Here is a 16,317-nt window from a genome sequence, read left to right on the forward strand (position 1 = left end):
ATTTCTTTGAAATTAATATATTGCAGAACTGCAGGTTCCATACTGTATTTAAAACCTGACTGCTACAGAAATATCTGCATATCTGTATTTAAGTCTGCCAAGAAAACAACAACTCAGAAGTCTGAAAATGTAATTCTGTAGACACTCCCAAATTGTAAGCACTTTCACCTGACGTCCAGCAGTGTGTCACTTCCCGATCAGTCCAACTTATTTAAAGTTGTAAATAAATCAGGAAACCCGATGAATCCTTCAGGTTTCATCGGAAAGCAGGGAAAGATACTTTCCCTGCTTTCATCTTTCCTCCTGTGTTTTTCCAGGCTCTGCTGAAAATGAAGCGAGAGCTGCGCTCCCGGATGGAGCGCGAAATAAGAGACCTGCAGAAAATCATCATCCAGAACGACGAGGATGACCACTTCCAGAACCTGGAGGTCCAGAGGCTGCGCAACCAGGTCCAGATGGCCTCCTTCCAGTACAACACCAGCTATCTCCACTGAGCGGGACAAAAAAAACGAAGCCGGCTCAGGTCCAAATTGGCATTTGCATTGAAGGAAAGAGCCGTGTCCGATTTCTGCTATTCGCAACTTAACGGTACAAGAATCTAATGCACAAACCGTCTCAGGCATCTTTATTATTTTTTTTAGATTTGCACAGAAAAGAACGTGACCGTTGTGAGAGCGTAATGTGAGTTTTGTTGTTGAGGAATTTTACACACACTGACAAAATGTAGCTCTAACTCATGTAGCTAACTGTTCCTCTCACCTCTGCTGCTACACCTGAACTTCAGACACTTTGGACCAAGTCCTCCTCCTCTGGTTTAACAACGTGTTGAATGATAACGTTTTACCTTCCCCACTGCGGTCGTCGTGTGCTTTTATTGTAAAATAGTGACTTGTTCCTCCTGTTGCCAAATAAGGACCACAGACACAGAGTTGATAATATTGTCACACTGATGAGTCTTAAGGTTTTCTTCCTTTTACATGAAATGTCTTCCTTTTAATACTTTAACCATGCAAGTGGATTATTTATTTAATGTTTGATTTTTAATTAACCTGGACTGATGTCTTAATCGCCAGGGGCAACGATAATCGGTCTGTTTGTGACTTCACTTTAACCTCTGCTTGATTGTGACTCTTTTCTACTTTTAACCAAATCCTGAAACGTGATGAATCAATGATTGTGCCAGCTGAACACCACATGGAGTGTTTTTGTAATCCTGGAGCAAACATGTGTCCCCCACCCTAACATCCATTAAATGTGTGGAATCACTGGTGGAAAAATGTGTCAAAATTATTTACAAAAGGTGAAAATTTTGCTTCATAGATGGTAAGTGCCAAAGAGCAAAAATCCCCGCCGCACCTGCATGGGGCAGTACAGCGCCGACGATGAGGGAACAGCAGGAGAGAAAATACACCCCTTTATTAAATACATTATATAAATGTGAATAACTTTGCCAAATTTGCAAATCAATAGAAATGTAAATATTTAATTTCTACATTTCTCCGGGTCAGTAATTTAAACTGGCCCTGACTTCTGATTGGTCCAACCGCAGAGCGTTTCATCTGTAAACGTGTTAGCTCATAACGTTGCTTCTGGCGACTGGCTTATGAATATAGCTGCAAGCTAAAAGTACGTAAATTAAGTAAATATTACAGAGAATGACATTTGACAGAAAAAAACAACTGTTGTATATTTTATTTGAATGCTCAAACATACAAATGTTTAACTTTTTTTATTATTATTATTGTGGCCGCTCTATAAAGAGTTCCTGTAAATGGCGTCTCAAGATGTGCCTTTCTAAAAACAGCCATCTAGAATTTAGTTTTACTTCTGAAGCCCACTGCAGACTTTGCAAAGCTACGACTGCTAGATACAGTCTTCGTTACGAGTTAACAGTAGGAGGGGGAAAAAACGGACCAGGCTTGATACAAAAAAATAAAATAAGCTCCCAGTCTTCCTCTGTAACTATACTGAACAATGCTAGCGCTACAGTCTGCTTCCTCAATCAGCTGGTTGGCGTCCGTCCATTGGTGAAGTCTTTGTCGTCCTCGTCACAGAAGTTATCCGGCAGGTTGGTCCACTCGAATCTGTTCTTGCAGTAGCTGCACCTCTGGTCGACCACGACCTTCAGTCCGTAAACACGTTTTATGACCATACAGTTGCGGCCGCACCGCCGGCAGCACCTGAAGAGCTCCAGCAAGGACCACTCGTCGACCACGAACTCAGACGAGCTGAGGGGTTTCAGAAAACACACACGGGTGTGAGTAAATAAATTCTAAGAAGAAGGTCGCTGAAAGCGTTCAGTCTGGAGCAGCAAACCTTCCCAGATCCACCAGGTAGTGTCCATCACCCACACTCAGCGAGGTGGTAAATTCCTCATCGTCTTCAGCTGTACATGAACATATTTGTAATGATTACAACTTCCCTGCATACATCGATGTCATTACTTCACTGGAAAAAAAAAAAAAAAAAAAAATTTAAAGTTAACTCACCATTATTTTCTGACTCATCTTGACAAGACGCAGCTTCCGCTTTCTGCTCCTTGACATAATAGAAGTTTTAAGAAAATCAAAAAACTGATTTTGGAAATAAAGCAAAATTTAAATACGTCTTTTGGACCGATTCAATGTAAAAGAAAAAAAGAAAATAGCCATTATACCGAATATACTTCATTCAATAAACTGGAGATATTTGAATGCGACCTTTAAAGTTGAAAAATTATTTTAAAAAAGTCTGTGTAAAAAAAAACAAAATCAAAAAACATTTGGTAACACTATTTGAAAGGGTGTTTGTAAGACTGACATGACACTGTAATAAATATGATATAACACCTGTTATGAATATGAAGGAGTTTTTATGACTGACGTGTGTCATTCAGTAAATAATGACACTTGTAATGCAAAGTTGGCACTTTTAAATGTCTTTCAATGCAACTGTTAGAGCAACTCATCGCATTTAAAGTGTCATTATTTACCAAATAACACAACAGTCATAGACATTCATAAAGATGTTCATGACAGCTAAGTTACGTCATATTTATGACCGTATCATGTCAGTCTTATGCACACCCTGTTAAATAAAGTGTTACCACGCAGGGTAAATCAGAATATATTAAAATCTGTCCACATGAGATAAACTCGCTGGTGACAGATACAAGGAACAGATAGTTAAATTATGGGATGCATAAACATAAACTTAACAGAATATCGCTCTGCATGTATAGGCGGGTTGAGACAACAGATTGATGTTTCAGAGGCAATGATCAGATTTACCTGTTCATGTTTTGAGAACCGATCAGAAGACGACGCACTGATGTCCTGCATGGCCTCGTTTGAAGAACTCATCATGGATTCTTCTCCAAAACTCCCTGGAAAACAAACAAACAAAAAAGAAGAAATGAGTCAGTCTAATACTGCTAGCTTTCTTAAATTTGGCATGATTAGTGAATTAATTACTAACCAGTACTGCTCTCCCACCAAGACTAAGTTGAAGAAGTCATTTATGCTTTGGCCTGAGGATAAACGTGAGGTAAGAGACTTAAACACCTTAAGCACACTGACTGAGTGGGGTTGGTGTGTTAAAATGAAATAGAAACGTCATAAAGCCGCGTCTCTAGCTGGCGCACGTGTCGACAATAACAACAAAGATGGCGGGGTTTCTGACGCCCGCTCCTGTGTTGCTCCGCATACAGCGAAACTACAGCCTCATAAAACATTTCTTTTTAAAGTTTTGTTTACCTGAAAAGTTACAACTCGGCAATGAAACAGAGTCCCCTCAGTTATTAGCTACCGGAAGATAAAATACAGCAGAAGCTAGGTTGTTGTTCCTCACTTCCGGCTCCATGGAGTAAAGGGTTACTTCACTTTTTTTCTACTGTTTTAAAGAATACTCTGTGCTTGGCTATGGCTTCTTTGTTCTTAACTTACTGATTTTTTTATACCATTACGTTGCAAACTGTTTACTTACCTCCTCTCTCCTATGTTATCAAAATAGTAATATTTTTGTGCGCTTGTTTGAGGCTTATTATAAATGACAAATGTCAAAACAAAAGCAGGAGCAATTCCGCCATCTGCTGAACGCAGAGTGAACTGAAACATGACATTCAAAAGGGGGTGGAAATTATTCTATATCTTTCAGAATAAGCTGTTATTAAATAGTTACAAAAATTGGGAACCATTGAATTTTCTCTTTTCGACCTTTTTTTTAACAGGGAAAATGAAATTGAAAATCCCAACAAGTAAAAATTTAACTTAACATTTTTTGCTAGCTAGCTCAAGATGACATTTCAAATTCCAACATCTAAACGTAAATGAAATGCATTTTAAATAACAGCAACAGACTGTATGAAATTTGTAAATTAATAAAATTTTTGTTTCCTATGAAATATAATCACCCAGCTGTGCTACATACATAAGAAAAAGGATTATTTTGAGTCAAATTAAAGGTTAGCTTATATTTTTCTGCACCATCACATTGGTTATTAACTTAAGGTGACAGAGCTGTAATCTATATTCTATATTTTAGAACGATTCACTTTAAACATCTTAACTAGAATTTCATGATATAATACATAGGTAATTCAAACGATTAAGAATGGCTTATGTTTTAGAGTGGTATGCTCAACTTAATTTCTAACTTTAGATTCAAAACAGTGAAAGAAATAGTCTAATTTTAGCTTCAGCACATAAAAAAAAGACAATAATGCACGTTGTTCTATAAAACATACTGCTGTCGGGTTCAAACAGCATATTTTTTATTGCTCAGTGTTCTGCAAGGGTATAAGAAGTTTCTTTGCGTCTTTATTGTCCTTATGTACAAGTGTAAGTTACAAACTCACAGAGCAGCTAATGTGGAAACTATGCACACACGTATACCGTTAAAATAAATATAAAAATCAAAGGAAATAAGCCGTAAAAATGTCTTAAAAAACAGTTTTGTTTTCTCTTTTTTTTTGCTGAAATAAATCAAAATTCCTAAAACTCACACCAAAAAAATAAAAATTTGCACATACATTTTGATGAATCAATCCAGCCCCACTGGGCCCACACAGACATGCAGGTACATTATGTTGCATCCAGATTTTATCGTTTCGAACCGCGGGGCGATGTGTGTACTAAACATTCAACGACTTGCTGTGGTTTGGAACAGGTAAACTATCATCAATTTAAAAAAAAAATGTTATAAACAAAGGCTGCATTTTAGTTAAGTTGTTGTCAGGATGTACGGGTTTGTTGCTTTAAATGCTGCAAAACTTTGCACTGAGGGGGAAAAAACAGGCAAAAGAGTATTAAAAGGGGAGAAATAGACAAACATACAACTATGTGTGTGCAAATATGATTAGAATCCATAAGAAAAAAAAAAACTGTCCAGTAACTATTTGGTACATAGAAAGAAGTTGTAGATATTATATTTGAGCCTGCATATGCATACAAACAAACAAGAAAAAAAAAAAAAAAAAGAAATTCTCTCAAACTACACAAGAATGTTCTGAACTCATCTGATATGAAACCGTTTCATGGCTGCAAATAAATGTCTGCATATGAAATTCAAATTTGATAAGAGTACGTAAAAATCAGTAATCTGTAAAACATTAACTCAAGCATCCATCCGGTTAACAGCTCTGCATCTGAAACTCAAGACTTGATGCATAAGAAAAAGAAAACGAGCTATACTGTTTAGATCTTTAGTTTATGACCTACAAGTTAATATTTGTATCATGGCCGCCGACGAGGGAGAGAAGCGGTTCTGTCCTCAATTTTAGGTTCTTCACCTATTAGTCTAATGTAATAATAATAATAACAATAACAATAAAAAAATGCTAACTTCACCTGAGAATGCAAAGAGGTCTGTGAAAGACATTAACATGCGTGCAATTAAAACCGAAAAAGAAAACAAGCAACAATATACAAAATAGCTATATCTTTGTACATATATACTTAAAAATTACAGGTCTCTAGATACTTTCTAACTCTGCGTTTCAGCTAACGTGGCTGCACACACACGTAACTTAATCACACGTACTTTAATCCAGACATGAAAGTGGCACTGCGGCCATCGCTGCACATCTTGTAAAGTGCTCTGAAGTGTAAAGAGAGACAGAATCCAAAGTTATGTCATGTAAAGTTTTTAACTCGTGTCCCCGGCGTGCACGCTGCTGCAGACAGACGGGGCGGGTTGGTTCATCAGCTCTGTGGTGAGATTCAGCAAACTACAACACATCTGCCTGCACACTGACACACACACACACACACACATGCAAAAGATGTCATAATCTTGGTTTAACTAGAACTGGGCGATATTTCTTAAAAATAAAATCCCACCTTTTTTTCTTTTTGTCATACCTTATCGATTTTTTTCTTTAAAAAAAAAAGGAATTATAAAGAAAAGAATACTTTCAAAAAGTGGCTTTTATTTCAGTCATGCCTTCTGAAAAGTCGTACGACGGGACATTGAGGCGATACGAGAATTTTTGTTTAACTTGCGGTCATAATATTAAAGCAGGGTTGTCCAAAGTGGGTCCTGGAGCGCCGGCATCCTGCATGTTTTAGTTCTCTCACTGGTTTAGCACACCTGGATCAAATGATGGCTCATTAGAAGGACTAAGAAGAACACTGACTTGCTGAGGAGGTTGTTACTACAACTAGGGAGAGAACTGAAACATGCAGGATGCCGGCGCTCCAGGACCCACTTTGGACACCCCTGTATTAGAGGAATAAGGAGGCAATTTTACCAGAAGAATGTCTTAAAATTAATCAATAAAAAAAGAGAAATGGATCATCACCCAGCACTTTATGCACTTCTTTACGTTTTATTGGGAATTTTGTGATTAACGAGAATAAATAAAATGGTTCTAAATTGGAAAGTGAAAGCTAAATGGCTTCGCGAAGAAAAAAATCTGGCATGCATGTGTATTCACCCCCACTTTTACAACGATCCTCTCTAAACATGGCCGCCACTTTGACTGACAGCCAGGAGGCCTGTGGTGACTCTGAAGGAGATGCAGAGACCAGCAGGTCGGGTGGAACAATCCATCGCCGGGGCAACCTGCATTTCTGAACTAAACGAACTGAACGCTTCGGGCTACGTGCAAAACCCAGAACCCATCTCAGCTACATGGTGAGACATGGTGGTGACGGCATCATGCTGGGGGGGATTCGTAAGCAGCAGACTTTTTGATGAATGAGATTATATGAAATGATGAACAGGCAGGAATTTAGGCTGTGTGACGCTCTTAGGGACCCAAAAACACATGCAGGTGTACTTGATGTGAAATGGGGGTCGGTGAGGTTTTAGAGACAAGGTGGTGGGGTGGTGCAACGAAACTGGAGAAAATCGAAGGGCTTTCGCAACGCAAAGTCTATGCTTTACCAAAAGATGTGGCCGTCAGAACGTCTCAGAATTAAATCTGTTTGTTTTTTTTTAAACTTACAAAATGACTGCTGGTGTGAAGAAACGAATCACTGTCTGAATTTAAAGATGGCATTTTAGAACGAGTAACTTCAAATACGAACACTTTCCACTGAGGTAGGATGAATCGACGGTGCTCCAGCACCAGCTCTGCAGCCATGAGGACGGGGAGGGTTAGGAGGAACGACTCGGCCTCCTGCAGGCGACAGTGATTCGTCGCCTGCAGGAGGAACAATACTTGATCTTTGTTCTTGTGTGTTTAAGGAAAATAAAAAAATAAAAAAATTACAGCAATTTCCCGGTAACAAAGTTTCCTAATTGAATTTGATCTATGTTCCTTTTTTTCTGAATGCAAAAACAAGAAGTCCAACCATAGCAACAACGACTCTGCTGCCTGAACTGATGATGATGAAGATGATGATGGAAGAGAGAAGAGGAAGACTGTAGGCTGGATCCTCAGAGAGGGGCGATCCAGCCGGCACGTTGCAGCGTCGATGACGTTTCATCAGAGTCCTGTGCGGTCGCTCACTCCACCGCGAAGCCGCACGTCTCCTCGATCGCCGTCAGTAGCTTGTCGTACAGTTTGTCGTAGCTCTCGTAGGGAGGAATGTCGATCCGGTTGAAGCTGGAGAAGAACAAAGGAGAGAAGGTGTTCAGCGCGGCATACTGCTGTAAAACTCTTCAGGTCGAGGGTTTTTCATGTTTCCTGTTAGCGAGTTCTGTTTCAGGATGACAGATATTTTTCAAGATGGCCACCGTTTTTGAGTCTTTTAAACCAATTATGTTACCCACTTTTATGTCGTGGTGGATGGCCTTTATGTCACTTCTTTGGTCATACTATTCATACAACCGTAAAGTATTAATATGTTCCAAAGTCAGATGGCAAAACTGAAACTGAGGACTTGGCGAAACTCAAACTAGTCGTCAAGAAGATGTGAGACACAGGCTGAGAGAAGGATGTCTGATGTGTGAGTGTTAGCTTTCAAGAATTAGTGCTTAGCATTAGCTTCTGCTAATTTTTTGTGGCTTACTGTGACCTTATGCTATTTTTTAAATGTTTTTAGCAGTTTAGCATTAGTTTCTACACATTTTTGGGTGTTTAGTGTTACCTTCTGCTATTTTTTCAATATTTTAACCAGGTTAGCATTAGCTTCCACAAATTTTTTGTGATTAGCGGTTTAGGATTAGCTTCCACTGGATTTTTTAGTGTGTTCAACAGTTCAGCGTTAGCTTCTGCAAACATTTTTACAATATGCTTAGTGGTTTAGTGTTATCTGCTAATTTTTAAAAGGGTTTTGGCAGATTACCGTTAGATTCTACTAATAGCGTAGCTTTAGCTTATGCTATTGCTTTTTATGTGTTAATGTCAAGGTTCTTTGTCAGAAAATTAATGGTTAGTGAACCTAACCAAACATTTATTCTCCATTACAACCAAAAAGAAAGACAAGATCAAGAAAACATATTATGTGGGCTGTTTTGATGCCAGACACATTCATTTAATTGCCAATCTTAATGCAAAAATTTATTTTCCAAGTCAATTACGGTGGCCATCTTGAACAAAATCAAGAAATTATCAGTAAATATGATTTCAAATTATGTATGATTGTACACAAAAGTGATATGTGTTAAAAAAAATTTAAAATGGGGAAATCTAGCACAAAAATAAATTTTCTTTGGCGGCATACTGTTAGCGTATTGCTTTCAAAAAGCAAGCCTCTGGGAACATCTGTGTCACATCAGGTTCTTGTATTTTCATGTGAAAGATTTTGCTAAAATATTCAATTATCTGCTCCACTAATTGGCATAAACAACTAAACCTGAATGGAAAATTTTTACTTCAATCATTTGAACAATGTAATAATTTTTGATGCCTCTCATATTTGAAGAAACAAAGCCATAACTGATGTACATGTTCAATCATGACAAACTGTAAAGATATGCTTTGGGATCATAAAACGTAATCTCTGCTCTCTGGCGGACGCGCGCCTCACCAGGTGTGCGCTTTGGGCAGATTATTGGCGTTGGCATCAATCTGATGAATGGTGAAGAGTCGGGGTCCTGCTGCACCTGCAATGAAAACATACAGCAGGACTGATGAGTTGTAGTGCAGACTACAACATGCACTATGCTCTGCACATATTGTTAAAACATTTTTTAAAATAAATTTCTGTCTACACAAGGGATTGCTGCACAAATCAGTGCTCTATATCGATCAGATATAGAGCACGTTAGTATCTTGAGATACTAACATATTACCAACTTTCAGTTGCAGTTTTGGTTTAACAACATTAAAATTAAAATCATCAGACCTGAATGCGACGTTATGACTGGACAGATCTGAATTTAATTTGGATGAATTGTACATGTTTGTAAAGTTCCTCCAGATGGAATTTCTTGTAATTTGGCCAATCTGACAACAAACCCTACAGTGGGCGTGCCTGGCCAGCAGGTGGCGACAACGCTCACAAAACAGCTTGTGTTTTTCTCAACGCCTTTCAGTTTTTCTCATTTACTTTCTCGGTAAATTATAAAAACGTTTATTGAATTAATAAAGAAATCTCTTAAGATGTAGTGCAACAAAAGCTAGCTGGGCGCTACACGCGGCTCCTGGCTTTCTGAAGCGATCTGCTGCAGAGCGGTGAGTGACGTTAAGCACCCTGTAAAGCCTTGAAGCCCTGCAGCGGGACTCTGGACGAGCCAGTGACGAACTGCAGCAGCCGGGCCCTCCTCTCCTCGTCGAACGACTCCACAGCTTTCCAGAACCACTTGACGATGTTGCTGTCGGGGGTGCAGTGCTTCAGCCGAGTGTTGGACTTCCAGTCGGCGATGTCGATCTTCCCCAGGCCACACACGATCAGCTGAAAGCACAGACGTTTCGGTCGCCGTGAAACGGAGCGCGTTGAGACAAATTCAAGAGAGATAAATGACGAATGAGATGCTCTTTTAGGTGCTGCTGTACCTCTAATTCCTTCTCGTCGAAGGCCTTGAGCAGGTGCTGTGGGATGACCTCGTTGAAGCCTTTCTGGAGAGCCAGAAACTGAGCCTCGATGCCATGGAGGAAACGCCAGTTCACATAGAGCCTGCAGACGGGTCCGGAGGAAAACAGCGTTCAGCACATTTCTCACACCAACACGGGGGAAACTGAAGACGTGGAGCTGTGCTGAACTGTCCTGTACCTGACATACTCCTTCTTGGTGTCCTCCGTCACCGGGATGCTCTTCCCGTTGGGCTTCAGCTCATGCGGGATGATTTCTCCGTAAGCGTTGTGCTCCACGCAGAAAGTGTGGTCCAGGACCCCAGTGATGTCGTTGTCCCTGAGGAGCAGAGACTGTTTAGTACTCGGCGAACTGAACTCGGACAGAACCGCTCTGTCCGAGTTTCCTCTATGCTGAGGAAACTGGATTTCACTGTCACGTAAACTCATGCCTGTCTGCAGGCTGCATTAGACGTTATCCAGTCACATTTGATATCAGCCACTACCAACAAAATAACAATGAAATTATAAACACACTTAATTGGGTTATAATTCAACTGACAAACACTTTGTTGGTCCCAAAGGGAAACTAAATGTAACTCGATTATTCAAGTTTCTTCAGAGTTGCTGTAGATACTGATAGCAGAGGGAAGGAATTATCTCCAGTAGCAGTCTGTGTTAAAGTGAATCTGAAGAAACCTCTGACTGAAGAGACTGTATAGTTGTATGTCAGGTTGTTGATTTTATGAAGTCATTCTTTGTACCATCGTCTCCAGTTGTTCTACAGCAGCACCCATAAGATATTTTATTATTAGAAAATATATTAAACCCATTAAAACTGATAGTAGACACACATTTAATAGGTTTAAAAATGGTTCTATTTATTTTAAAGGAAAGAAAGCAGAAGCTATGACAGGATCTGGAGAAAACATTAGCAAAAAGTTATTCCCATTTTTAATATTTTATTTATATTATCTATGACTTTTATTTCATATTTTCAGGTAACTTGATACAATCATTCTAAATACTGCTTTAACAATGTTATTTTCTTCAAATAGATACTTTTGGTGCCGTGTTGTTAACATTTTGTGTAGATGAGTCTGGACTGACAAAGTGTTGAACTGTGAGCATCCATCCTTATTTTAAAATAATCAGAGTTATTGTTAGAGTTAAGCCGCATAATGTTTAAACTGATGGGGAATATTAAATGATTTCCTCATCATATTTATTCTCTGAATTTCCATGTTTAAAGGTGCTAATTGTACTAGAATCTTTCTGCTGTCCCTCCTCCAGTAGACATAGAAACATTTAACTAGGCTGCACTAAACAGGTTTTAAAGAACTTTTTCAGTCTACAATCTTAAAAAAGTTCAGTTTAAGTGAATTGGAACCTTTTAATAAACTAAATTTGCATTTAAAATGACTTTTTATTTTATTCAGATTAGTTCTGAGTGGATAATTGTTGCAGTACATTAGCAGCTATATTCCCACCTGTTTGTTTAATTGAAAACGATCCGCTGACAACGAGATCACCATTTTGAATAATGGCACCAAATGCATCAATATTAAAATACATCACAATAAAGTAAGTATTCATCTTGTGTCAAAATGTGACCAATGTGTCAAAAAAGGCTTTTTTTCCTCTGCTGCCTTTCTCAGTGGAGAGGTTTCACTGACTCGGCACCAGAGGGCGCTACAGTTAAAACTGTTGATTTGGTTTTTTTCCTCTTTTTAGTTAACAATTTCTCTTCATTTTTTCCAAACTCCAATGCATTTTTATAAATCTTTTTTTACAACAGCGTTGGAGAACATGGACAAATTAACGCTGGAGAAAATTAAATTAAATTAAAAGAATTAAAATAAAATAAAACAGCTGCTTTTAAAAGTAATGTCTGATCCTGGCAACAACATCAGAGCAGAAGTGAACACAAGTACTTCATCATGACTTTTCTTCTTCTACTTCTCTTCTTGAAAGCTGAGTAATAATACTTAAACATAAGAATTGAAAAGCTTCAAACGTCCACATGTCCAGCAGTAACGTTTGACTATTGATTGATCGATTAAGAAACACGTCTCTACTTACAAGATCCAGACGAGGCTGTTGTGGAGGTCGGGGTCGACGGACTCCATGTCGTCCAGCGTGATTGGTTTCCCAAGCAGCTGTTTGTAAAACGGCAACGTGAAGCCTCCGTCGATGTAGTGGCCGTGAAACACCGCCATGCCCATGATGCGGCCCACAAAGTGGAAGTACGACAGGTGTTCCTGCAGGTTACGAACACCGTTTACCTGGACTCTGATTGCTCCAGTAATGTCACAAACGATGACAAAATCTAGCTCAAAGTCTTACAGTTTTGTACATTCAAACAAGCCAATACATGGAGATAATCCTTACTGGGTTGACAGCAGAGTCTGGGTTAATCTGTAGAGTGTAGATGTCGTCTCTGGAGTACTGGAACAAGCCGTAGTACGGGTTCAACATCTCGTGTGACAGCAGGTACAACCACTCCCTGAAACACCGTTTGGGTCAGCTCCAAATCTGTCAATGTGTCAACATGCGTCGTCCGAAAGACGGCTTACCGAGCAACTCCTCCATAGTCCAGTCCCTCTTCTCCTCTGAATTTTATCATCAGTCTTTTCCAAAGATCCTTTGGACGCATCTTCATCACTTGTCGATACGACTCCTGAGGGTCAGGACAGACAGCAGAACCGCACGGCCGACTTAGCAAAACTTACAATCAAACAAGCTGCGTGAGACACAGGCTGACGTAACATTGCTCTCAATCGTCTTACCTGGTTAAATAAAGGCTAAATGGAATATTGTTACTGAAAAGATTGGCATTTTGAATTCTCTAAACAACGCTGTAGGACCAACGCCGACCCTGAAAAGACCCAGATACTTATGGATGTCTGGATGAAGATGGCAACATTACAAAAAAAAAAGTTTTAGACTGGAAATAGCTAACTTAATAATACATTAAAATATGAAATACATGCACAAAAATGTATTTAAGGTTGCTACGCATTTTCGTACTTTTACTAACTTTATTGGATAAGTTTGTGTGCACCACCAAGCAGACGTTGGTGGAGTCGTTTGATGTGACGACGGGAGGTTTTTGAACTTGTAGGAATAGATTAAGTTAACTTTCGTTTACGTCTACATTTTAAGAAATTATTAGCTATTATTTTGTCTGAATTGTGCTAGAAATAAACGAAACATTTTTCAAACAATCAAAAAAACTCCATGTTGCTTTTTCTTAGAATAATTTTGGTTTTAGAACTTAAAAAGGCACCGGCAGCCCTTTTTAAGAAAAAATACAAATTTGAATGACTACATGTGTGGACTAAAGTACCAGAACGATAAAGGAACGATGGAGAAGCATTCTGAGGGATAGAAAAACAGATGGACCAATAAACGTGCATTGAACAAACCTTCAGACAGAGAACAAAGTCTGGGAAAGCAAATGTTTTTCATCATTCTTACTTTATTTCCGGACTTTCCCAAACCGTGTAAGAACCCTGATTAATAGAAAGCCACAAAAGCTGTAAGGAGCAACAATAGTGCCTATAACACCAGCGTTTCCATCCATGCTGGTGGAAACCTGCAGCACCGGTTCATGCTTGAAAGCATCAGAAGAATCCGCGGAGCAGGTTCGAGAACTTCCTGCTTCCACGTCAAAACGGGATGAAGTCATCGTTTTCAGAGCTCAGCTTGTAGTTAAGAACTTATGTTTGGCCATGAACGCTCGCCACTGCTGTCTTCACTCCGCTGCTCGCCCGGAGCCGCACCCCCCCTCCGCCTCGCCCCCGTTACTTTAGCTGCTGAAATCACGCAGAAGGAATGCCTTTGCCTCAGCTGAACAAATGATTGGAAGTGCGAGAAAAAAAAAGCAGAGTAATAGCTGCGCGGTGTTGTGAGAATTGAGAGTTTTCTGCTCGCTTTTGGAAATCAAGAGGCAGGAACTCACAAAAAGAAAATCTTAAAAATGCATGACACACAGGGGTTTGCACGGTTTTCCCACGGTAACATTTTAATGTCTTCAAGGCAAGTTTTCCATGGAGATAAAAACAATACAAATGAACTAAAGAGGGCAGTTTAAATTTACTACTATGTATAATTTATTAGTCATTAATAAGATATTGTGATAGCATTCTACACTCTGCAGCACGGACAAGATAAACTAAAATTTAACAAAATGTTATGCTTTGACATGTCTGGAAAAGTTACAAAAATTATTCCTGTTAAGTTTTCTGATGTTGAGCAAATAGAAATAATTTTAGTCATTCTGACCAACTTAAAACAAACTCAGTTTGGTCTGATTTAACTTCAAACAGTAAGAGAAATAATGTACTTATTTATAAAAATGTTTTTCAGGTCTAATCTTGTGATTGTGTAATTGCATAATTTATATGAATCATTTTCATTTTGGTCTTTCCACATAATTATTTTAGTCGGTCTGATTATGTAATTTTTGAATATTAACTCTCCTGTGGTTTTAAGATACAGGGTCATATGGCCTTCTTCAGTTTTTTATTCTGTAAAAACTGACCCCACATGCGCTTTTACAAGTTTTTTTGTGGGTGGTTTTGGGAACTGACGGTCTGACAGGATTTCTCCACTTTCCTGCTGTCAGACCGTGACATTTGCTGCGCTCTTCCTGAGTTAAATAACTGACATTTTGCTGCTTGAGTAGCCTTTTTAACATTTTACTCTAAAGTAAAAAGTAATTTCTTGGACTGCCACTTTTCACTTTTACTTCAGTAGAAGTATGTTGAAGTACTGCTGCTCTCACTCAAGTACAACTTGTGGCTCCTCTGATGACATGGAACCATTCTCAAGAATTTCAAGCACCTGCACGATGAAGCATAATGTAAAAATGCAGGTTGAATCACTGCTCCCTGGATATATTTATGCGTTTATTAAACAAATTCAGTTTTAAAGACCACTATTAAAGGTCAGGCAAAGGCTGTAGCTGAAAATCAGCATTCCTAAGTGCTTGGTGTTTAAAAGACGCCGGTTTAGTTTTCTTTTTCTTCTTCTTTTTACCTCGAAGATCTCCTCCCGGCTGACCTCGATGCGGCAGTGGCCGGCTTGCGGCTGCTGCTGTGAGAGCTCCTGCCGGAGAATCTTCAGCTTCTGCACCAGGTCTCTCTTGTACTTGGGCACCGTCAGACACTCCGCCTCTTCGGGGAGCTGAGCGGGAGACAGAGCCTGTGGAGGGGCTCCGGGACCACCCTGATCCTTTAGCTGTGGTGGATGGCTGCCGGAGGAAATGAAGACAAATGAGGAAAGATACGATTGTTTTACTCTCTCTCTATAAAAAAAAAGAAAAAAGTTGAAACCAAAGCTATTTCTTTCACTTGCGACATCAAAAGGTGAATGTAATTAGGAGAGCCGCGTTTTTTCCTGTTTATCGCTCTAAATCCGGTGGATGTGATGGATTTGTGTGGACATAAAGAGAGGAGGGATGTGTAGCGCAGGGAATTCCCAGACCTCTTCCTCTCATGTGTGCTTCCAACCACAGACCGGTGGAGTTTTGTCAAAAATTCCCTCTCTGCCCTCAAACTCATCGCCGGTGTTAAAACAACAGGCCTTTAAGCCCTGCAGTGAATCTGATCCCGGGTCTGTGTGAGCAGGCGAGGCGCGCTACCAGACGCTCGGTAAATAGAGCCACCAGAAAAGACACAGAAGGGGAAATAAACCGAATAAGCAGAAACACACAAGCTCTCTCACAGCGGCCTGGCGCTCCTCGCCAGCGCTACTTATAGGGTTGTGTTTTCTCAGCTCATCAGTATCCCAGATTTTTCTTCAAATTCAGCAACTGTTTTCCTTTTTATAAAAAAACAGATCCTTTAAATCATTCTTCCAGCTGTTTCTGTCTCTACTCTGTGTCGAATACTTCCCGTCTACTAGAAACTTCAAAAAAAGAAAGAAAAAAAAAA

At 39.4% G+C, this 16,317-nt stretch overlaps 2 protein-coding genes across 7 annotated transcripts in view; one reads left to right on the forward strand and one right to left on the reverse strand.

The window, feature by feature from the left end:
- LOC103472330 (centrosomal protein of 95 kDa) overlaps nucleotides 1–1,277 on the forward strand; it is a 15,194-nt gene extending 13,917 nt beyond the window's left edge. For all 3 annotated transcript variants that reach the window (XM_008421938.2, XM_008422094.2, XM_008422018.2), the window contains exon 21: nucleotides 318–1,277. In XM_008421938.2, coding sequence (XP_008420160.1) covers nucleotides 318–494 — 177 coding nt within the window. In that variant the 3' untranslated portion in view covers nucleotides 495–1,277. The remainder of the gene's footprint in view (nucleotides 1–317) is intronic.
- A 6,434-nt stretch (nucleotides 1,278–7,711) lies between these two features.
- LOC103471952 (E3 ubiquitin-protein ligase SMURF2) overlaps nucleotides 7,712–16,317 on the reverse strand; it is a 55,485-nt gene continuing 46,879 nt past the window's right edge. For 2 of the 4 annotated variants that reach the window (XM_017306694.1, XM_008421372.2), the window contains exons 12-20: nucleotides 15,422–15,635; nucleotides 12,955–13,058; nucleotides 12,770–12,884; nucleotides 12,461–12,639; nucleotides 10,581–10,718; nucleotides 10,364–10,484; nucleotides 10,061–10,262; nucleotides 9,396–9,471; nucleotides 7,712–8,029 (exon numbers count right to left, since the gene is read on the reverse strand). In XM_017306694.1, coding sequence (XP_017162183.1) covers nucleotides 7,930–8,029; nucleotides 9,396–9,471; nucleotides 10,061–10,262; nucleotides 10,364–10,484; nucleotides 10,581–10,718; nucleotides 12,461–12,639; nucleotides 12,770–12,884; nucleotides 12,955–13,058; nucleotides 15,422–15,635 — 1,249 coding nt within the window. In that variant the 3' untranslated portion in view covers nucleotides 7,712–7,929. Of the gene's footprint in view, nucleotides 8,030–9,395; nucleotides 9,472–10,060; nucleotides 10,263–10,363; nucleotides 10,485–10,580; nucleotides 10,719–12,460; nucleotides 12,640–12,769; nucleotides 12,885–12,954; nucleotides 13,059–15,421; nucleotides 15,639–16,317 lie in introns of all 4 variants that reach the window. The other 2 variants (XM_008421450.2, XM_008421297.2) reach the window with 1 other exon arrangement.

The sequence above is a fragment of the Poecilia reticulata genome, linkage group LG1, assembly GCF_000633615.1.
Source record: "Poecilia reticulata strain Guanapo linkage group LG1, Guppy_female_1.0+MT, whole genome shotgun sequence".
In the NCBI taxonomy this organism is placed as follows: Eukaryota; Metazoa; Chordata; class Actinopteri; order Cyprinodontiformes; family Poeciliidae; genus Poecilia; species Poecilia reticulata.